This window comes from Lacerta agilis, chromosome 7 (assembly GCF_009819535.1).
Source record: "Lacerta agilis isolate rLacAgi1 chromosome 7, rLacAgi1.pri, whole genome shotgun sequence".
Lineage (NCBI taxonomy): Eukaryota > Metazoa > Chordata > Lepidosauria > Squamata > Lacertidae > Lacerta > Lacerta agilis.
Window position 1 is genome coordinate 64,723,273 of NC_046318.1, and position 24,535 is coordinate 64,747,807.

A 24,535-nucleotide genomic window follows, 5' to 3' on the forward strand; every position below is an offset into this window, starting at 1 on the left:
AATGCACACCCAATGGAAGGAATGTGCATGGGCCAGTTTTTCTGGTTGTTGCTTGCTTCTGTATGCTTGGATCTTTCTTGACTCATTTACTTCCAAGCCTCATAAATGTGGCAATCTGTGCTACTTTCCCCAGTATAAGGCATGTGGGTTGCTAAGGCATGCAAACAGATCTACATTTAGCATGGTGGCTAATGCATACAAAGCACAGTGCATGTGCGAAGCAATGAAAAGTTGCACATTCTACAAACATTTATTTAACTTTGTCTCTCTATCTCCCTCAACATGTGCCAGCAAACTATTTAGAAAGCAGCAGCCTCTCAGGCATGTGGGACGTTAGGGTTTTGGATTTTTTTGGAGGGGGAAGACACTGGATACAGGACAACTTCAGAAATAATCTTACACTATGGATTCTAATACAGAAAGATATTTTGAAAAGGAGTCCAGATGTACAGGAAAGCTAGAGAGAAGGTAGTTGAAAAGTCCATTCATAAAACTTTTATTCCACTTACATCAACTTAATACACATGTTCTTAACAGTTATGCTAGATTGTTCATGAAATTTTCAGGAGACATTAAACAAAGCTAGCCATCATCTCAAGTTATTTCCCTGTTAACTATTTTACAGCACATGCATGTTAGGCAAAGTATCAAAAAAAAATCACAAAAGCAAAACCCTAAAAAGTTAAATACATGGGTTTTTGTTTACTGCTGTGCTCGATATACAGTGTAATATGGATATCAAGCATTTCATTTTTACTGCATCTTTACTTGTACATTGTTCTTAGGTTGCCTAAACCATTTAAATACAAATAAATGTGTAGCAAAAATAATGAAAGCAACAGCAGGTAACTTTACAAGTAATGGAATGTGAACCGTTTCTGCCCTTCCCTAGAGAAAGTCATTGGGTTAGCAAACCACCTTAAGGAACACTTTTCAGATGCAATCAGAGATGTATACTTGGACTGTAGATTCCACAGATTCACATGATTGACATGTAATATCCATGGGACATTAATTTTCCTCGGCTATGTGTTCCACCTTTGAAGTACCCACATTCTCTACACCTGCGTGGTTGCAACCAATCATCCCTTTTTTACCACTGTGACAGACCAATATGCAAGCAGTTTTTTCTTTGCTCAACATAGGAAGCTGTTTAACATTGGCTTTTGTGGGAAGCCACAAAGTACCGAGTACTATGCCAAACATGTAAAACTTTTATAAAAATTCCACATCCCTATATTGGCCACCTTGGATGAACAAAAATTCCCCAAATGTTAACTGGCTCTATTCCCCTAATATTAAACATAAAACCACATGGGAAATATAGAAATCCAAATAGAAGTAACATAACCTGTCATAAATCGTAAACAAAAAACTATTTGTGGGACAGCATGGATGACAAATGGTCTACTGTGTAAATTTTAGAATGAGGCAGACAAAATTGGAAGGCTGGTTAATTCTCCCCTCCTTCTCCTGCTTCAGCTTCATCTCCTTGGGTATCCGATGTCCACAACTGTTTAAGAAAAATGCAGTCATGTGTTACTGATTAAAGCATCAGTAGTGTGAATAAGAAAGCACTCATCAGGATAATCTCTAAGAAAGCTATTCCTTATCTTTAAAAAGGCACTCTTTCCAAGAGCTGCACAACTGAGCAAAGCATTCGTATTATGTATTTCATTCCATATTAGATTTTTTTAAAATTTAACCCTTTGCTACCTGGTGATTTAGCAGACGCACAAGACTGTTTTCTCTTTGTTGTACATAACTTGATTTATAAAAGCTGTACTTACTGTCAAATTGTCTCTCAGTAACTGCATTATTAGTGTGCTGTCTTTGTATGATTCTTCGCTTAACGTATCAAGTTCAGCAATGGCTTCATCAAAAGCCTATGTAAGAATGAAAAAAAGTACATTTGTACATGCAACACTGGCAAAAATATTATATTAGTGCAGTAATTAGACTATTAACTCACAGTCTTTGCAAGGGAACAGGCTTTCTCCGGAGAATTCAGGATCTCATAATAGAACACGGAGAAGTTTAGAGCCAGACCTAATCTGATAGGATGTGTTGGCTGCATCTCTTTTTTGCTGATTTCGAAAGCCTTCCTGATATGCCTGTTGCGACTGCTCCACTATCCCTTTAAACCAAAGAAGTAAACACAAAGTTAGCAATGGCACTTTGGAGTATGTTAAAACAAATATTAGACTAGATGCCTTAATATATAGGACAAGAATTGTACACGGTTTCAGAAAGTAGCATTTTTTGAAGCTGTTAATAAATCTATAAATAATAATTAGAAATAAGGAAGTAATGCCCATGTGTACTGAATTCAGGTATCCAGTAGACACTGTCCTATAAAACCTTATACTCAATCCTAACCATGAGAATTCAGAAGTAAATCCCACTGAATTCAGTGTGGTTTACTCCCAGGATTGCATTCTGTTATACAAACAAATAAAGGCCAAATTGATGAGGTTTTGTCTTTCCATGCACTCCAGATTCAATTAAGATTTCTAGCATATCACAGTTTTCAGGTTCAAATCTTGGCCAGAGCTACGCTAGCTATCCAACTGACTGATGAGCAGCTTTCAACGAGTAACAACAATGCTAGCCGAACTGCAGAATGCTAAAAACCCACTCTCCTACAAATCTGACTAGTAAAAGATCTCCTAGCAGCTGGTTCTTGCCTTCACAACAGCAATGTTTTTAAGCAACGTGGATAATGGCTAGCATTGCATTTTAGTTTACAAAATTTAAGACAAATGTGACCTGTAACACTGAAGCACAAAAGGTAAATTGGCCAGCAACAGTACTGCTGAAGAGGATTTGAATGACAACCACGGTACTGCAGACAAGTGGAACACTATACTGTAATTCATCAAGAGGAAGATAGCATCCCAACCACAAGCTTCTGTCCATTAGCTGGAGGAAAGATGCCCACTGATATGAGAATGTGTTTGGGTAACCTGCAGCAAGATTAGTAAGGAGTTTAAACACACCTTTCCCAAAACAGGCATATCTAGCCTACTCAGAGAGAGCTGGCAATAGTAATTCAGTATTTCAGAGGATGGCTAATGGCGGGGAAACAAAGGTGAAATTTTAAAAAGTGAAGCTCTATCTGTAGAGAAAACTAAAGCAGCAATAGCCCTTCTGCCACAGGCAACAGAAGATGTATGTGGACTAGACACTAAAATGTGCCACATTTGCTGGATATTTATCTAAAATAGATCCTGGGCCTGGTTGGAATGGACTACCTATATATCCAACCACCTTCATTAAGAGGCACTAAGAAGCTGTTATACCAATGCCAGTAATTAAAATACTAATATTGCAAACATTCAGAACAGCCCCTCTGTTTGCTGCTCACAGAAGGGATACTTCCCTTCCTGTCTGCACCCCGCACTAATCTCCAAACCTGCCTGTATCATTTAAAGCAAAGAAACCAAAAGCATTGGGAGAACCACTCGTAGCATACAAAACCTGCAATATTCAGAACAAATATTTTCTTTAATTTCCTGAAAGCGCACAAACCCCAACTGATACTAGCAGAAATAAAGACATTGCTCAGCAAAGTTTAATTTGGGAATGACAGACCGACCTCATGAACTGGAGTAATAGTTGTTCTGCAAACAGTTGAATGCCTTAGCTACAGAGAATTCTCAATGCATAATCTTGCAATTAGTATTACAGTTTCATTCATGACTCCTTTTTGCAAAAATGGCAAGTTTACTTTGGGGAAATACAGTGAGGTGTTTCCAGAAGTGGCAAGAAAGAATTGGTATGCTGTACAAAAGCACTGAGGTTAATTCAAATACTGTGCAGACTTTCCTGCCGCTAATTCAAAGGACTTAGAAGTGGAACAAAGAAGAGCAGCTAAGCTATCCCTTTTTGGAGATCTATGAATTATGATGAAATCTTCATCAGTGAAAGCATGTAACAGTATTTCTGAAGGAAGAACATCCGTACACAGAGGCCTTAGAATATATTTTTTGGAAATTCTACCCTTGAATTATGCTTAGTTGGAGCGTAAGATTGCCCTCAATCCCCTTTAGTCAGCATAACCTTATAAGCTGTTCAGTGCATCTATGACACTAGATTTAGCTATGAAAGTATAAGGGAGTGGACAGTGTTGGGAGATAACCATACACGTGCCCAGTTTATTTGGACCTACTATATGTCCTGGCAGCAGCAAGTGGTCAAATAAGTATTCCCTCAAAGGAATTGGTGTAGAGCCCTTAACAGCTGCCCCGCCACATCTGCCACGAAAGAATGAGATGCCAACTTGCTCTAACCAAATCAGGACAAAATACCAGGAGTATATAAGCCCCGGCAAGGGAACAGAGACCCCAAAGACATGTAACTACATTTCTTTGCTGTGTTTTAGAGAGCATGGGGCACATAATTGGCAACAGAGCACTTTTTTGTTTGTTTTTGGGTACTCCTCGTGAAAAGGATGCCTAGACATAAAAAATATTAAGTCAGAGAAAAGGTTAGGCTAGACCCTTCCCTTTTTGACATGTTAGTTTCCTATTTGTTGGACTGAGAAATATTCCACCATGGCACAGCCTGGAAGATATGCACCGGAACAAATCGACTACAAATGGAGCCATATGCAACTCTGTCTAAAGGACAGCAGTGTGCTGTCCTGAAAGCAAAGGATATCATTCCTACCCATTGACCTCTGCCTTAGTAGGCAGCAGAGCCCACCGAGGTCCTCTGAGGCAAAGAAAAGTAGCTAAGTAGCTGGAACTTGCTCACCCTATGATTGAGACAACTCATGCATGGACAATACCATTTGGCACAGAGAAATAATCAAGTCATTTAATCTGAAATCATTGGCTTATTTTACATACTTCTCCCATAAGCACACAGCCTGGAAAATAATCTCCAGCAAAACTAATTCCATAGCTCAGTAATTAAGAGAACACCCTGTATCTGGAGTCAGTCAACTTCAGGGGTCTGCTCAGTTCAGTTCTCTTGATAGTCCAAACAGGCTTTTTGCCAGGCTCACAGAAGGAAACAGCAAAGGTTAGCAAGGCAGAGGACAGAAAATGCTACTGGCATGATCCTGGCACCATAGAGACATCATTTAATTTCTGTTCTTTACACCAAACATGACTTGAATGTGATTTTTTGTAAGATGTTTTGAGAGCTCTTGGAGCTATAAAGTGGGGGTAAGTATTCTACATAATTAAATACTAAAAAACTGTGGAGGCAATCATTGGGATTGGTGAATGGCAGTTATTAGGCACTCTGTGGGAGCCGCTGGCACTGTTGCAATGCTGCTTCTTTTCTCCACTGCAATTGTGCTTTTGACCAGGATCCCCAGCTACTTATGCTCATGTAATAGGTTGTAGCAATAACTATCTTAGCTGGAGCATAGAACTGAGAGTCTATGGGACAGTCAAGGAGGAAATAAGCAGCCTGGATTGATTCTATGAGCTAGAGATTTGCAGGTCTTTTATGGGAAACTGACTTACCAAATATGCAGTGCAACCACCTAGAAAAAAATTTGAATACAGACAGCAAGCATTTCACATGGTGGTTCTATTTCTGGCCCCCCATGTGCGTATCGGCAGCTTGTATAAATGGCCCCCCCCCCCGCCCCACACTCTCCCAGGTCCAAAAGGACCCACGCATCAGTGATCACATGTCAACTAGACGCGCCTAAAATAGTTTTCGCCTGTACTACAAAGTTATCACTGCTCTATAATCCACCAGACTACCTGTTTTCTGATACAAGAGCAAGTTTAGCAGATAGCTAGATAAAAGCCATTAGAAACTACACCAGGTTTTTACACAATAGCTAATTCCATTTATTACTACAGAGGCCACTGCTGTAAGGAAGCATCCAGTGGAGTTAGAATAAGGGAGTGGACATTACAAGCATTAAGTTACCAACTTTGTCTGGGTTAAATTGACACTGCAAGCTGTGGTTAATCAAAAGGAAGTAAAAGCTTCCGAACACCTTTGCAGGGAACCTAAGATTGTAGTTTGCTTTGAAGTAACTACAGTGGTGCCCCGCTAGATGAATGCCTCGCTAGACAAACGGCATTCGTCTAGCGGAAGCTGCCCCGCAAGACGAAAAAGTCAATGGGGCTGCTTCGCAAGACGAAAAATTTCGTCTTTTTTTTCCCGCTTCGCTAGACGAAAAACCCACTAGACGAAAATTTTCGCAGGACGAATTATTTTTGTCTAGCGGGGCACCACTGTACTTTTCAACTCCACACATTTTACAAACTTGAAGAGATTTCAGAAGCCAGCTGTAGTGAGGATACAAAGGGTAATCTTGGGTGTTTTTATACTAAATGGAAGACAACTAGAGCTGTTGGAAGACAACTAGAGCTGAGAGTGGTGATCTAGTCTTCAAATTTTTAAAAAGCTACAGGGAGATAAGAAGTATCTGAAGAAGTGTGCATGCACACAAAAGCTCATACGAATAACTAACTTAGTTGGTCTCTAAGGTGCTACTGGAAGGATTTTTATTTATTTTTTATTTTGTTTAGACTACGGCAGACCAACACAGCTACCAACCTGTAACTAGGGAGATAAAGGATAGTTTGAAAGCTTTCCATACATCTATTATGGTAGCTCAGTAAACAAGCTTGCCTAGAAGTTTTGGAAATTTTGATGGTTTTCAAGAGAGGATTTGATTGGCAAACCTGTCAGGGATGTTTAGGTATTCTGTCATTGGGCAAGGGATTGGCATAAGGAATTCTGTCATTGGGCAAGGGATTGACTAGTTAAAACTTCAACACATTAAGACAGGAATTAAAAGACTCTCACTTTTATATGCAGCATGCAGAGAATAGTGGTTTTCAAAATTCAAAATCTTTATTTGAGTAACAACATTACTTGTGGAAATCTAGAAATGCCTGAACAACAGTATGCCATAAAAGTTATCGGAACAAAATAGCAACAGTCCAGATTTGTATTTTAAAGGAAAATTACCTACAGTAGTATTAAGAGTACAGTGGTACCTTGGTTTACCAACTTAATTCATTCCGCAAGTCCATTTTTAAACCAAAGCGTGCTTTCCCATAGCAGTGAGGGACTCAATTTACAAATGGAACACACTCAACAGGAAGTGAAACATGTTCTTATTCCAAGGCAAAGTTCACAAACCAAAACAGTTACTTCTGGGTTTGCAGCATTCTTAATCCAAGTTGTTCATAAACTAAGCTGTTCTTAAACAAAGGCACCACTGTACATCTTTTGTCACACCATAAACAAGAATTTAAGAATGGTTTTAAAAAGGTGTTGCATAGACTATTCTTTACTTTCTAAGTACATGCTATTGGCTGAGCCAAGAGTGGCACCTCAAACTCCAATGTTTCATCCCTGCAGAAATGGAGACACTATGAACTCACCAATGGTTTATTATACCCATGACTGAGATGTATTTGTGTGCACAGGGAGCTCCTTTGCCTGGTACCCAAGGGGGAAGAGACCTTTGCTCCCATTCAGTTAAGGTTTTGTAAGAGGCTTAAAAAAAAAAAAACTAACTTGGCTGAGTCTGGAATCCTCACCTGCCACCTCAATGCAAGTATACCTTCCATATGGGGCAGTTCCCCCGTAAGCCCCAGTGTAGTATCTTGCTCCAGGTTCCAACCACAGGGTCCCAAGCATGGCTTAATATTTACCTATTATCCTCTAATTTGGCCTTCTGCAGACAATCTTTCTCTTCTGGTATGCTCTTCTTCCTACTTCCACCCATTCTCAGTTATAGCTTCCTCCCTGCACTGATGACAGTGATCTAGCTTTGTTCATTCCAGCTCCTCAACATTAGATCTTTTCCTTCTCTGTGCTGTACCTCTCTGACTCTCTCCTGACCAGCTTGCCTGTTATCCTGCCTTCTCACCAGACCCCACCCTCCTAACACGTGGTCTTTAAAAATGAGTGACTTGCAGCTCTGTTTCCTCACCCTTGCTGGCGAGTTGTTCATCCACGGCTCATTCCTAAAACTGGCTTGCAGATACTCAATAGTGAGCATTAGAGCCTGTAGTTGACCCTACTGTGTCCCTTCAGGGAGGGGACAAACCACACTAAACACCAACAGTAGACAGCCATGAAATATTAGATGCCCACTGTTCTGACACACTGAGTAAAACTATTAATGCTGCAATTTTTCACTATTGCTAAGAACTTCAATTCTACAATTCCACCTTGCAAAATCTACTTTTAACACTAGAGTATACTTATTAGGCAGAGGATACAAAGAGTGTCAAAAGAGCTCTCCTGCAATCAGCCATGAATGCATACAATAGCAAAAATGGCCAGTGCACGTATTTGAGACCCTGTTGATTAACTTTAATAGTCACTTACAAAAGCTTTTAAACTGCTGATTATGTTTATTTACGTGTCACTCTGAAAGTCAATTCTTCAGATAAGCATCTTTAAAATATTACAATACTGCAACATTCAAAACTTGTTTCCTTTATTGACGTGTAACATTCAGAAGTAAATACCAGACTGTTGGAAAATTTCATAGGAACTTTTGACACTGAGAAGCCAACACACTGTACCTTTCTTGTCATCACCAGCAGCAACTTCAGCCAAATAACGGTAGTAGTCACCTTTCATTTTCAAATAGAAAACTTTGCTTTCTGCTTGCGAAGCATTAGGAATCAAGAACTTTTCCAAAAGAGACTGCAATTGAAACAAAGAATAATCAGAAGGCTATACACATTGACAACTAGAAATTGTACACATTGGTTGGCCTATGGCCATTGAAGTTTCCCCATTAGTGGTAATATCAGAAATCAAGCCACTGTAAATGATCTATTACTAGATAATTGAAAATAAACTCACAAAAGTTACTAGTTCCCAGTTGTCTTTTTACTACCTGGTCAACCATATGCACCCAAGGCTAAAAAAAATGAAATCTTATCTGTAATGCTTCCCTGCTGGGTTGCCCAGAGGCAATTCTTACTCTGGAGATAAGTAAGTAAGTAGGATTTTATACAGGTGTTATGCCACACACCAAGCTCTACAGACAAGAAGTCTATCTTTCACAAGTTTTTGAAGTAACAGAATGGGTAGCAACTCATGCCAGTCTGATCCTATGCTGCTGCTTTAGCTGCTAGTGTCAGCCAGATGTGCATGTAAGGAGGACCTTGGCTTCATCTGATTTTAATGCCGCGGAAGACCAGGGTTTACTACATGCTTTAATAGTTTATCATTGCACTGGAGAGTCTGAAAGCTTGCTCATGGTATTATGCATTTTGGTTGGGCCTAAAAAGCTTTTTACCCTCCTGGGTTAGTACACAAGAAAAAGCCCACCACTCCCTTTGTGTTAAAGAACCAAGAAGATTTAAGTATTATTGCACATTCCAAGTCTCCTCTCAGTTCTATTGTTTGGGATAAGGAAAATTTCACCACTCAGAAGGAAGCCCACTTGGGGGCCCTTTAAGACTGCCCTAGTTTACTTTTCCATGACTGGTTCCCACGTGAATGGGCTAATATTTAAGTGACCCAATCACATGGGAGCTGCTCATGGAAAAGTAGTACTACTTGTTCCTGAGAAGGCCTTTAAATGCCCTACTAGCCAAGATAAAAATTCGGTTAGCAATAAAATATTCACCTATTCACATTTAAATTTGTTACTATAGCATCAATGACAAACTGCAATAATGATGTTTGAAGATGTTTTACCTTAACTGAACTGAGTTAAGATCTCCTGGGTGGCTATCAAGAGTTAGAACTAGTATGCATATTGCCAACTTTCATATGTGACGCCAGGAGCATTCCCCTTAAGATATGAAACTTAAAATTCACCACGAGTGTCAATGAGGTCCCAGGGTGGGGTGCAATTTAAAAACACAAAATTAACATCAGTTACAATTAACTTCAGTAAAGAGAATAGGCTAGATCCTAAATGAACACTTCGGGCGGTAAAAGAGGTGTATCTTCAGCATACAAGAACTACACCATGAAGGTGACAAGACACACCTTTGTGGGGAGGGAATTACAAAGCTTAGGGGCTGCCACAGAGAATACCCTCTCATATACCTCTGTACTACTTTATTTAATTAAGGCAGAATAATACAGTGGTTGTAAGAGGAGGCTGTCCAATCCGAAATTATGTGATGTGTAGTTATTACTAACTACAATCCAATGCATTTTCACTCAAACCAGGAGCTTATTTCAGTAGTTACTCCTGAGGAACTTCCAAGCTGTTTGAGGGGCTGTAACAGGAGAAACTGCTGAAAGGGAAACTTGCTGGTGCAGAAGGAGCAGATAATCAAGCTGTTTCTCTATATGAAGTCTAGTGCTGTAACACCCACTAATCCTTTTAATACGATCACCAACCTTCCATTCAAGAGACAGCCACACTTTTAAGGTGAGGCAATCTAATCCTATTCAACTTGCATTCCCTCCCAAGACAAGTAATTGCAACTTGTTCTTAGTATTGTAATTTCCCAGGATGACCATGGTCCCTATTATTAGATACTACTTCAATACTACACAGATGAGAAACTATAGTCCTACCCTTTTGCAAAAAGAGTAGATTCAGGGTTTAACTGTGTATGCAACATCTTATAAAATATGTGGCCTTAAATAAAACCTCTTCAGCTACTTGAAGAGCAAGCGACATTAGGCAAAAATCAAGCAAGCCTAATGAAACAGATATATTTGAAAGCAAGCATATGAAAAAGCAGAAGAGCAAACTTCACTCAATATACATGCAACAGTGTTCTGACAACTTGTGCCAAATTCATAAGTGGATATCAAAAGCAATCAAACAATTGTTCAGTTAAGTAAAGCTGTGGATGATGCAAAATGCAAAACACCACACCACTTGTGAATCACATTCATTCGGGTTTCTGATTTAAGCAAATTTAATATAATTATATATTCATCCTATTTTGACTGCATCGTTCTCTAACACCAGAAAGTAGTAGAATAAAGTTGAAGTCCTCAGTAGGGACAATGACATAAATGATACAATTAGTTTTGTATCAATAACAAGCAAAAGTTAAAAGTGACAGAATGTTGTGTGCACAAAGGGGCAAATGGAATCTGGGCTATGTAATTGAACTGACAATGAAATCCAGCATGCATACCACTGACAACGCATTGCAACAGGTAAACTCTCTATTATTATCAGCAACAGCAGTTCTACAGGCTTTTCCTAGTTACCCTAGTCACAGCATCACACTCATGAGGTTGTTATGTAGATGAGCTTCTAGATTTAGTGGATCAGCACCAACTACTAGAGGACAGCACTCCATGCTGCTTGCTGCCACTGCAAACAAAATAAATTAAATGTCACACAAGTCTTTTTGACTAGCCACAAGACAAGACTAAGAACTACACAGTAGGCATCAAATTCCCATCCATGTTTGTTACTAATATATGAAGCAGCAGCATTTGTAAAGGAAGGAGCATGGCTGTGCACACATTAACCCTCCTCTTGCTTGCATGTCACTTTTATTCTACGACCCCTTCTTGAGCCAGCTTCCTTTAACGTGACAGGTGAACATGCCTCAAAACCTGGCTGAGGCATAGCAGCTAAGGAGAGCAGTTGCAGAGGCAAGTGGTAGGATTGGGAGGGGTATTTCTCTCCCCCTCCTAGACCTGCATGTTTGAAATTCCACTTGCCAGATATTCAGCTCTTGCCTAAGTTACATTCTTATGAGTCTATGCAAGCACACATACACTTGCAGGGTGGATTCAGCTGATGAGTCACATTTCCAAGAAGCAAGCAGCATAGGCTGTTCATGATTGTTAATAAGCCAGATTGAATCCTGTCCCTTTTATTTATGACAGCAGCTCAGTAATCTTCCAGTATTCTCCAACTTAAAACAAACTATGAAAGAGTGTATGTCTGCAACATGGGATTTCCCTTCTAGAAATACAGTGGTACCTCTGGTTACCAACGCTTCTGGTTATGAGCTCTGCTAACCCAGAAGTAGCTGCTTCTGGTTACGAACTTTGCTCCAGGATGTGAACGGAAATCGTGTGCTGGAGGCATGCACACGCAGCGGGACACCCCGCTAGCAAAAGCACGCCTCAGGATAAAAATGGTTTCAGCTTAAGAACGGAGCTCCAGAACGAATTAATTTCGTAACCAGAGGTACCACTGTAAAGGCTTTATAGCGTTTTTCTCCTTACACACGTTTGTTTTAAGAACTGCAGACCAGCTCACCAAGAAGTCAAAAATCATGTGAACATAACAACTACAGAAATGAGCCATTTCCCTTTCACATCTTTTAAAAGGTGGCATGTCACCTTCAGTATGATGGAGAAATGGAGTGCCTTTCTACCTTACCCCTGACATCCAATCTGTTGGCACACTTGGAATTTTAGAACAGCCAAGGATCTTGGTTCACAGCCCTAAGCTTTTACACCCTAGTCTCTTTAGTGTTCTAGCAGGTGTGAACTCTCAGCTCCTAAACTTCATGCTAACTACACCATAAAAATAACTCCTCAGTCACTGCAGTCAGTGACTTCATGGTTTCCCTTCAACAAGTAAGTGGTCTGGAATCTGAAAAGACAGAACATATAGGCAGAGAGACAGAAGTGTTGCCCAATCACAATGTACTATGTTGCATCCCTTGACTTTAGTAGGTATTCAGAATTTGAGATACTGTAGCTCAGTAGCTCATCATAGGGCTACAGATTCCAGAGCTCCATATACTGCAGATACAGTTGAAACAGCCTTTTCTAACAAGCTAACTTTCTGTAAGGGGCATCCAAACTAACTGGCCTGTTAGAATGAAGGGAGTTACATGGAAATCTATTCAGCATTCAATTTCCCAATGCAGTTGCTGATAATGCATTAAGAGAAGTTACCTGGGATTTCAGTTAATTATACTATTGGTGAATTGCAGTATTAACGTTCTATTTCCCTCTGACAAAGTGGAACAGTTCACTTGTCCCACAAGAGATCAGATGCTCATTAACAGCAATACAGCCAAAAATAAAAATGCATGGGTTTGTTCTTTAAAGGTTATTGCTCCTTCCAAATACACCAAAACACTAATTTGGTAAATTGGCTGAAATATTTTAATTTCATGATATGCTGAAAGAGAGGGGGCTCCACTTGACGTGAATTATTTTGAATGAGATCACAGAAGCGTTTACAATTTTTTTCTGCCAGGAAGTTAAGAGATAGAAAAGTATGACATCTATGGTTATCTACAGTTCCTATAAATGTTCAGTTAAGAGTTCACAAACATGTTTGAGAGCTCATCAATTTGTTTTGGCAAGAGCCACTGACCTTTCAAGACACATCTTGCTGCATTCTAAACCTTGGCATAAGAAAGCTCCTATTCATTGTGCTAAATCACAGGTGGCCTGCCTCTGCAGTTACACTGGGCTTTACAAGTGTATTGAGCACATCAAAAGCTCAGGGTAATGCCACAATAAAGACAAGGTTGGTGGCAAACTCAATTTTTTAAATGTCTGAACATGTTTTTCTCAGAAATAGACAAAATGCTTGAACCTACAGTAGTTGCCACATAGCCTGTAGTCACATCCTGCCACAGCAGACATTTGGTTTTTTTTGCATTTTATTCCAGTTTTAAGTATGTTGTTTTGAAACTGCAAGGCCATCACAAAACATCGAGTGTCAGCCAATTACTTCTCAGTCAGTAACTGATACAGAATATTACTTCTATAGCCAAGGTAATGCTTTCCTACTTCCAACAAAATGAGGAGCATGAATATACTCACATTAAAGAGATGTAGCACATCTGTGCAGTCTGGAACCCATGCATAATCACTTTATTTTACTTAAAACAAACCAACTGCCTTTAGTAGTCAGGAAAATCTTCTCTTAGTAAAAAACCTGCTATATTTTTCATAAATCATTTTTTTCTCTGGTTCACAATACAGGTTTACCACGCTAGCAATTATAAGTTATATTACAAGAAACGCCAGGAGTGAAAAAATTCCAAGTGTATTGGGATTTGAATAACTAATTTACAGACTATCTATATAAGGCAGCACACCTGCAGTATATCGAGAAACATAATCTATAGGCTACTTATCATACCATACTATGGTTTGGCAAAACTGCACCTTACCAAAATATTTTTAAAGCTGTTTCTAGCACTAATTCTCTGCGCCAACAGCCACACCAGTGTGGCTCAAATAAAAAAAGCCCGATGCATTGGTACATTAGTTTTAGTATAAATTACACTTGGCATCTCCCCCCCCCCCGGCCAAATCTGACATCATTATGACATCAGATGACTACTTCAAAGGGGCTCCCTCTTAAAGCTTATCAGCTGATCGGCACCAAGAGTCGCTCCTTTGAAGGTGTGCTAACAGCACCAGTGAGCTGACAATCATCAGAAGAGCTCCTCTGTTCGGTGCCAAGCAGCTGATGGGTGCTGTGAGCAGCCCCTTTGAAGCTGTGCTGTCAGCACCAATCAATGGCACTGACAGGAGCTTGCTCTCAGCTGATTGTTACTGCATCTTCAAAGGAGCTCCTCTCAGTGCTTATCAGCAGATGAACACTTGAGAGCAGCCGCACTGGAGGCACAATGGGAACCCCCCGCAACAAGTGCAGCTGATCTGAGACACTCAGGTGTTTGGCAGATGGGCAGAGTTTGGGGGGAAATGGCCTCATGGGTCTAATTAGGTCTGAGGCTAGCGGTTCCCCACCACTGCCTCACATGAATTCCCTTGCAAATAGTAGCCTGCAAGCAACAAAAGTATAAGCATAAGGGCAGGTGCAAGAAATCCCTAAGTGGCTCCATGCAGAGAGTCTAAACCTTATAGACTTTATGACTTTCAAGGAAAGAGCCTGACCTCAACTTAAGCAACCTGGCACAATGGTACTCAAAGCTAAGTGGCTAGATCTCAACCCTTCCCGAGAGATGAAATCAACACAGGCAGGCAATTTGTTCCCACCTAAAACAAGTATAGAATATTGTGGATACATTTTAATTGAGAATAGAACAAACCTACCAGTGAACAGCAAAAACATTCCTTTATCCAAAAAGAACCATTTTGAAGTTTGGGTTTAGAATCCTGACCCAAACCTATTAAAACATTACCCAGAAAAAGACCTATTAAGTTGGCCAAGTATGAAACTGAGGCAGTTTTATTTCGACAAGCTTATGTTTCACTTAACAGAAGAACAGATGAACACTAACATGCTTTAATACTATGGTCTTCTATCCAATTGGTAGTTCATCTAAACCCCCAATATATATGAAGGGAGGAAAGCAAGCATGTTGAAAAACCTAGGTTTAATATTTCATTTGAATACAAACTTGCTTGTTCTGACACTCCCAGAAAATAACTATTCTCAGATGGATATATACCGGTATTTAAAATAAACTTAAAATGCTGTATTTCAGGCTGTCATTTTGTTTGCTTTTATGCTACTTGTATTTTTTTTTTTTTATAAGAATTTATTGACCTTTTTCTTATAACAACATATACCCACACCCACACCTACAATTAAACAAATACAAAACAAATACATTGATAAAACAAATACAAACAGTGTCAAGTTTTCTTGTTGCATCTTTTCTTTAAAAAGAAAATTTCTATTCCATATCTTGACCATTGACTTCCCCTGCCCTTTCTCCTTCGAGTTCATATCCTTAATCTATTTTATAACCATTTCTCCTGAAATTCAAATTCAATTATATAGTTACACACAATTATATATTCAACATTTAACTAACAATGCATCATCGTAGTAATATCTCATCATAATTCTTCTTCCATTGAAATCTTCACCAATCATTTATATCATATCTATCTCTTCTATCCTTTAAACTGCTGCTAATAACATAGTAACTCAAAATATCTCCTTTCATATTCAAACAAAAAATAAAACAGAAAGATTGTTGACAGTATTCACCCTCCGATTTCAAAATTCCATGACAGGCTACTTCAAATTTTACTTAGTGTTTCACCCCACACCCCCTCTGTCCATTATTCTTCTCCTGGTGGCATCAACACTGAATTTCCCTGTGGCTTCCCTCTCCAAGCGTCCACAGATCCAGGCACAGTCCAAAACTCTCCTTGCCACGAGCTCCAGGATGTCCATCTCGTCGTCTCTCAGCTTCTCCGGTTCTTTGTAGCATTCCTTACCATAATTCTCTGTCCCTGGCCCCCGAGCTCACACCTCGGGGACTGGATATAACAAATCTTACCGTCGCCTTGGGACTGCCACCCCCAAAAGGCGAGTTTCTTCTCCGAAGTAGCTCACTCATTTCTCTCCATCTTCCCAGACACCCTCTCAGCTCTTTGGCAAGACTTTCTTCCAAAGTATTAAAAGTTTTAAAAGCCTCCTCTGTGGGCAATTGGTTCTCTTTCAGACCCCCACACAAGACTTTGACTTTCCTGTACAGCAGTTCCACCTTCAAAGCAGTGAGCCTCTGTTCGTCCGTTAGTCCAGAGTTCAGTACCAGTTCAAGGACGAAGCCCAGCATACTGATAGAGGGGGAGGAAATGGGTATCAAATTTCTACTCCTGCCTCTCTGTTCATCGCCATTTTCCTAAACTGGAGCGCAGATACCGCAACTTTAAATGGAGATATTTTCCACTAATTTACTTCCCAAGAAAAAAGTTTGCCAGTCTCATGTATCAATTTTAAGCACATTGTAGCAGTCCTGTAGCAGCAGTTGCTCAAATTGGTTAGCTTCTTTAACTCGAAGGGAAGAAGGCAGGCTGCCTTTCTCCTTCCCCCGGATCGTTCCAAAAGCTCGATTTCTGGTCAAATTAGTTACTCACGACCACCGGGTTCCTTTGGCTCCATTCTTCAAAGGTAGAACTAAGACGCTCACCGCGGGCTTTGTCGCCGCATTTGCATCCCGGTTGGGGCATATCCCCGTAAGCCCGGCTCCGTTGTCCCTTCACCCCCACTCCCCCTTTACAGGGGGGGCAAGGGAAGGGTTCGGAGCCTCCGTGGGCGCAGCCGGGGAGCCCAGGGTGCGGGACGCTCTTCCCGCACCCCACCCGGAGCCCCGCTTTGCGGTTGCGGGGCTCCTAACCCCCGGGATGGATCGGGCGCCTCGCAGCCGAAGCAGCCCCGACCACCCGCTATGGCGTCGCCAGCCGGAAGCCGCTACTTGTATTTTTTTTTTTTAAATGTGAACAGACCTGGGATTTATTTTATAAATAGCAGAATTAACGTTTCCTATATAACTAAAATATTTTGATTTAGAACAAGATCTATCTATTTAAATACCATCCAATACTCTAATACACACACCAGATTTGAGCCTACTTTGCTATGTAAAAGATTAATGAATACAGAATTACAGGTATGTCTCTGTAGACCACAAATTTATCCTGGTAAATTATAACTACTTCTGATTCCTAAACCACTGAACCTGAACACATTCCATCTCATGACCAAAAAACTTCTGCCCAGTAATTATTATCCCCTGCTCCTGTGTAGGTGTGGATACTTAGTCCACAACTGAGTTCAGACAGATATTAAAACTTATTATTTCAATGGGCAGGATATACAAACTAAAAATGTCCTTTCAAATACACCAACCCAGCCCAACAGAAACCTATTCTTGCACAACCAGCTCCAATTCCTAAGTATACTTACAATTTATAATCCAAAACTATGTGGCCCATAGGGCCAAAGGTTCTGAATTATTGGCCAATATGGTAGGTATAAAGATTTATTTCACTGCAAACTGATAGGTTGCCATAACAGGTAAAGCACCTTATTTATGCTTGCTCAGGAATCAAAATGGAAATGAGATCCATATACCCAACTACTTACTCTGCCATCTCTTCAGGAGGATTTTAGTGAAATTTGTATTTTATAGCTGTGCCTTGATAGCCAGGTCAAAATTGGTGGCCACCAAGATCTTGCCCCCATAAAGGCAACCCCATTTGTGCTTCATTTAAACACAAGGAGGCTTATTTCCATGATGTCAATGGAATGCAATTACCTTGAGCAAGACAGCCCTCTGCTCAGCTCCAAATTTATAAAGTCGAGAGAAAACAGGGACTTAATTACTTTGGTCCTGGCTAGCATAGAGGTAAGATTTGGGGAGGGGGTGCCTTTCCTATTCCTGCACTGAACCATCCAAACTTTCTATAACTGCTCTCCCCATGTCCAAATAAGAGAAAAAGGTTCAAGTGCCTCACTGTCCTTGCTATGACAAAGGTGGTCAGTGGAAAACTGGACCCCTGAGCTAGTGCCAGTGTGCAAGGCCTATATGTGCAACTGTCACAAACTTTATTTAACTTCTAAACTACCAAGTACCCAGTGGATCCTAGAGAAGTTTACAAAGAAAAAAATTACAGAGGAAAATTTAAATAATAAAAATGCAACTTCAAACACAGGCAAAGTACAATTTCTGCAATCACATGGCTTCTCTTCTGAACATGGGTGATACAAGGATGAGATCCCAAGTGCTATAAGTTATGTTCCATGCATGCCCAAGGGATTTTCCGCTCTTCCCATTTCCAAAGGGAATGAAACATTCACAGAAGTCAGAGGCTGCCTAAATATCACCTGTTTCTCTATGGGCATGCATAAGAGCTGCCTGCTTACACATGGGGTGTGATTTTTTGCTGCTGCAAACCAGGGCACAGAGGAGGAAAATCTGGCCCAGATAATAGCCTTAGGGCACACAATATGGTCCAACTGTTTAAGCCAAAAGTATTTGTTGTAGAAACAGCAGGATATTAATATAACAAATTAAAAAAACCCACAAGGAGCAGACTTCATCCACAACACTCAATGTACTTGACTGCACATTTTATTTTTCCCTTTAGAAGGTGATAGTAATCCATTTATGAGTAAGTAATGTGCCATACTTGGGGACAACACTGCCTGTCTGTCCTCCATTCCAATAGAAAGGGGCAGTATGTTGACACCTTATCCTGTAAACACAATAACAAAACACAGCAGCTTGACAAGACTTTTACACCTTACTCAAGAGCCTGACTTGGGTGAAGAGAGAGCAGAACTAGGCTTGAAAAATACTTCTGAACAAAGGGTTCAGTGAGGAATGGGAGAGAATGCACTACACAACGGCTTGGAGGAAAAGGGCTAAACTCTCTTCCCCCCTCTCAATTTTCCAAGCCCAAAGTTTGCACTATATTAAAAAGCCTGTTCCTGGCTTCTGTCTGTCATGTTAAGTCCAATAAAGAAACCAGAAAAGGCTACTTTGTCAATGAGGAAGTAAATGGGTTGCAATCATCTAGATGAGTAGCCGCCAACATTATAACCTCCAGAAGTTGAACTCCCAACTCCTCTCTGCCTCAGCCAGCATGCCCAATGGTCAGGGATGATCGGAGTTGTAGTTTAACAGCACCTGGAAGGCACTACGTTAGCCACCCAGATTTAAATGTAGCTTTCTAACCCAGTAAGTTTTTATGTATCCCTTTTTATCTCTCCCCAATACCTAACAGTTTCTATCCAACAGCTAGTCCTCACCGGTCTATTTGGACACACCACTCAGGTAAAGGCAAATCCTGCCTCCTTTCCATCATTAGAAAGGCTACACTAGTCCACCAGTCTCTTAAAATATAGGAGCTCCTCTGGCTGAGATTCTTTTTAGTACACTGTTAGAGAATGTGAGGGAGCAAGCAATTTTTTAGCATCTGGGTTACAAGCTCTTTTCTAAGTTTCCTAATTTTATAGAGTATTTCCCTTTACCACAGCAACATATAAAGCTCCAAATGAGCACTTTTTCAAGTTTTACAAATAAATCTATAGATTTAATCTCCTGAAGTCTAGGTGTCAACTAGTATAAACCAAGAGGGTCTTTTATCCAAATATATATAAATCAACAGAAATTGAAACCAAGTGCAATGAGGCTTTTAAAAAAGCATTCAGACATGCATTGGATATGGGCTTTAAAGAAAGTATTGCTAATATTAACCATTGTTTGAAACTCTTCTGGATGGGAAAAACCTAGTTACAACACACTTTGAAGATAATGGAGCCAACTATTTGGTATTGTAAGGGTTCAATGTCAACTGAGAATGTCAGGTAAGTATCAACTTTTTATCGGATGAAATGAATGGACTTAAACATCTGATTGATCACTTGTCTCTTACACATAATACATATATTAAAAAAATGAAAGATGTGACAGATAAAGTATGGGTTCCTTTCCCACACCCATGCTTCAGACAGAATAATGGTGTTTGATTAGTCTGAAATGAAGTTTTATGTAGTCATCAGCAAAAACTGCATTTCATATACACCATGCATCTGATTATCCCTCTACTTTCCCCTCAATGTTTTTATATGGCAAGAATCCAAGATAAACTAATGACCTTCAAATAAGTGTATCTAAAATTTGAGCTCAACTATACATACTGGCCTTTGAACTCACCAAGGTATTTGTACAGCTGGTTTTACAAAACAGATGAAAAAACCATGGTAATTATGCTCATATGACTTGACTCAGTGCATCAAAGTATTTTTTTCTCAAGTTCTTGTTGAAATGAAATTGTCTTCATCTTTAGCAAAAACAAATACTAACAATTAGTTGAGTGGTACATCAATAAAATAGTAACGCTACCAAGGGGGGGGGGAAGTACATAACTGTGTTTTATTCATTTAAAAGATTTTATGAGGTAAAAAAAATTGTTGCCAACAGCACAAGTATAAAGTCAGCTTGCTTTGAAGTTGCTATGGCTTCGCTTAAGGTAGGCCCATAGCACTGTTGCTACCTCCTCCTCCTCCCTCTTGCACAGTGTTCTGCATGGGTGAGTCATAGCTAACATTACATCATCTTATTCAGGGAGGGGCCTGATTTCTATAGTGAGAATTACAACTTCTCATAGAAAGCACACAGCACCCTCTAGGTTACGAAGAAAGCACACTTATTTTAAGTAAACTAGGCTGAAAAGTCCCTTTACTCCTCCCAGTTTCTAACTGGTAAGTGGGATCAATGTGACAACTTAATGAATAGTGTCAATAGGGCAGATTGTGTCACTATCATACAAGCGTTTTGCTACAAGCATCCAGCTGCAAAGTTAAGAAGCAAGTCAAGACCACTGTTTGGTTTTCTACAGGTGGCAGGGGAAGATATTTAGAAGTTTTTTTTTATATATAAACAGCTTTATACTTTGATTAAACAATACTGAGTGTTACTAGAGGGTTATCTGCCCTTGAAGGTTTACTTGGGGGGGGGGAGTAGTTAGAGCCTTAATTCTCACCAGCACATCATTGCAGATGTCCCTTAGTTCAGTCTCAATTTTCTCTCTGTATTCTCGGGCCATTTGCTGCTTTTTCTCAGCACCTTCCGTCTTTTGTTCAATGCTTGACACAACCCTCCAAGATGACCTACGTGCTCCTACAACATTTTTGTAAGCGACAGAGAGAAGATTCCTCTCCTCATTTGACAATTCTGCTCCTTGCTCAGTCACAGACTTCATGCAGGCTGCCATGTCATCATATCTCTCAGCCTGCTCAGCCAGTTTGGCCTTCTGGACCAGCTCGTTTTTATCCATGCTGATTTCTCTGGAGAATGAAAAATATCAAATAATTATTTAGACATCTATCAGGCAAAATCATTTGTAACTCAGCTATCTCTTAGCAATGTAAAGAGCACATTGCAACTGATGCACATTTACTTGGATGCAAAAGCCACTAATTTCAATGGCCCATTCCAAAGTTCTACATCAGGCACATCCAACTCCCAAGAGACTGCGATCATTGGAGGGAGGGAGGAGCGTCCGTGGAGTAGGTGGATTGCCCAGAGTTGTTGAGCTTTTTCAGGGTAGGATTGCCCAGAGTTCTTCAGCTTTTGTTAACTTTTGGTAAACTTTATTTAATCCCGCAATCATTAAGGGTACCGTGATCTACCAGGATCAGCCAGGGATCTACCAGTAGATCGCAATCTACTGGTTGGACATGCCTGTTCTGTATTATTGTTGAGTTATGGTTCAAATTAATCTTCATTTTTATTACATTCATGAAACTCGGGAAGGATATGGCCTCTACAACCTTAAAAAAACCAAAACCTTTCAAGCATGGAATGTGAACTATTCCCTCAGATGCCGCTGCTATCTGTCCCCTAGATGCTCCTAGCCCTTTGTTTGAAGGGGCTACTATCAGCATATTGCTATTTTGAGAAACAGCAAACAATTTGGAAGGTTTGCAATCTTAAGAATTTCAGCACAATGTGTTGTGAGAGCCATTCCTTCCTTTCTCAAAAGCCACTCAAGTGTACCTCTGTACCCTCTTTTCTCAAACTCTACATCCAGTACATGGTTTAAAAAATCCTGATTGGTATCAGGGACATTGGGCCCAAAAGCAAATGAATTTAGCTACTACACAGCTCAATCAATATTAGGTTTGGAAGCAAATAACTATGTGGCTTAATCAATGAAACTTAATTCAAAGTGCATTTGTTAAGGTCATGGTGCAAATCACTAATTATAACAGAACTTCGTTTAGGGTCAGGATGCCAAGCTGCAATTGTCAAGCTACTTTATTGAAGCAGCAGAGGCGCGAAGGTTTTGCACTCTATGTTGTCTACTTTTGTGACCTTACCCTCATAAAGACCAAGAAACATCTTGGTCAAGAACCATTTTGCTACTCAGGCACGACAATTTAATGCAACCATGACACTACTCAGGAATAGCAATTTAATATATGGAAATAAAGCTAGGGAACGTTAGCTGCTTAGCGACCCAACCTCTCCCCTTGCAAACCTGGTGGCATCTGGGAAGACTGCAGAGGAGAAGAAACCTTGCTTTTTGAACCGAAAGGAAAGATTCGTGTGGTGATTTCCTGTACACAATGTAGGCTAGGATTCGGCTGTCTAAAATGGTGCTGCTCGGTGCACTCCCTGGCACAAGGCGGTCGAGAGTATGCCGCTGCAGCTGGCACGGCTTAGAAACATGGCTGGGGCGGGTACAAAAAGCGAAACCGGCGAAAGGTGTGGGCGAGAGGGATGGCGGGGCGGGCGAGGGAAGAGGAAGAGGACAAGTCAGGCCAGGCTGTCGCCGCCGCCGCCCCTCCCAGCGCCGCAACCGCCCGGCTCCGAGACATGAAGCGCCTTGTCTGGGCTCTTTGTCATGGCGGATCCGAGTCAGAGCCCAGCCCACTTGTGTGCGCGCTGATCCCCCTCCACCTCCGCCCCGCGCCGGGAGGGGAGATTGCTGCATCTCCTCCGCCCAGACCCAGGCCGGAGAAAAAAAGGGGAAGCCCAGGCGGCGCCTCGCCGAGGGAAGGAAGGAAGGAAGGAGAAGAAGAGACACGCCCGCCCACCTGCCCCTCCGCTGCCGCCGCCTCTCTCCTCGCCCTGCGGCGGCGCTGCCGTCCCCGCCCCGAGGGAGCCTCCACGGCCGCAGCCCACATTCGCCCCCTCGCCTTTTCTTTTCTTCGCTTCCTCCTTCTCTCCCGCTCCCTTCCTTCGCCTCGACCGCCCGCCCGCCGCTCCTTTTCAAGGCGGCCCCCTCCGATGCGGCTGTGGCGGCAGATCGCACCGGCTGGATGCGCCGCTCCCGGCAGGAGGCCACACCCTAACCAGCCGCCCGACGGCCGCTCCCGAGAGAGAGAGAGAGAGAGAGAGAGAGAGAAGGCCGTCGCGGGAAGGGAGGGAGGCGAAGAGATGGAAGAAGGGAAAGGAGCGAGAGGGAGAGCGAATGGGGGGGGAGAGAAAGGAGAGAGGGAAGGAAGCCATCCTACTCCCCAACATGGCGCCCCTCCTTCCTTCTTCCCTCGCTCACATGGCACCCCGCATTTTGAGCAGCAGCAGCAGCAGCTCACACCCCAACAAAGATAATATGAATATGGGTGGCGGAGAGAGAAGAGAGGATGGAGGTCGGGGGCGGCGACCCTTCACCTTCATCATTTCTGCCTCACAGGTAGAGGCGCTCGCCTCCCGAGAATGGGGGGGGGGAATCAGCTCCCCCCCCGGTCCGAGTAGCCAAAGGGCACCGCCCCGGACCTTCACCTGCCGTAGCCTCGCCCGAGGCAGAGAAAGGGGCACCGCCGCCCAGCACAACCCTCCTTCTCCTCCCTCCATTCTCGCCCCCTTTCGCAGGGCGAGGCGCGGGAAGCGGCTGCCTGAGCAGGTGGGGCAGCCGCACCTGTGGGGGGGGGAGCCCTGAAGCGCGCGCAGAGATGGGGGGGAAGAGGAGGAGGCGAGACACCCGCCGCAGGGAGGGAATGAATGGCTTCCCCTCCACCAGGCCGCGGCAGTGGGTGTCGCCCAGCACCGCGGCAAGGAGGAGCCGCCCTTCTGTGCGGGGAAGAAGGGGGCCGCCAACCCGCCTCTCCCGCTCCTCTTCCTCTTTCAGCCGCCGCCGCACCCCACCCCCCCCCCCACCCCGCCGGTCTCTTCTGCCGCCGCCCCTGAACCGCATCGGATCCCGCCGCCGGAGCGCCTACCCGGAAAGGAAGGGGAAGGTGGGGAAGAGGGGGGCGAAAAGGCGGCGAGGCGAAGCCTAACGAGGCCGTTACCTGCGGGCTCGACGGGACGGGAGTCTCTAGGCGGGTGACCGGCGCGGACTGTGCCTATATCGCGGCTCGCTCCGCTGCAGCCTCGCTCTCGCTCTCGCTCTCCCAGCGCCACACACGGGGTCTCCGCCAATCACCGCGTCGCAACGCACGGGCAACACAGAG

At 42.2% G+C, this 24,535-nt stretch overlaps 1 protein-coding gene across 1 annotated transcript; it reads right to left on the minus strand.

Annotated features, from left to right (window-relative positions):
- Nucleotides 1-472: 472 nt before the first annotated feature.
- YWHAZ (tyrosine 3-monooxygenase/tryptophan 5-monooxygenase activation protein zeta) lies at nucleotides 473-24,535 on the minus strand. The gene is given in 7 exon segments (XM_033155679.1): nucleotides 473-1,513; nucleotides 1,791-1,886; nucleotides 1,973-2,098; nucleotides 2,100-2,137; nucleotides 8,526-8,649; nucleotides 21,118-21,421; nucleotides 24,374-24,535. Coding segments are annotated over 6 exon segments (738 nt in total). The 5' UTR covers nucleotides 21,412-21,421; nucleotides 24,374-24,535; the 3' UTR covers nucleotides 473-1,453.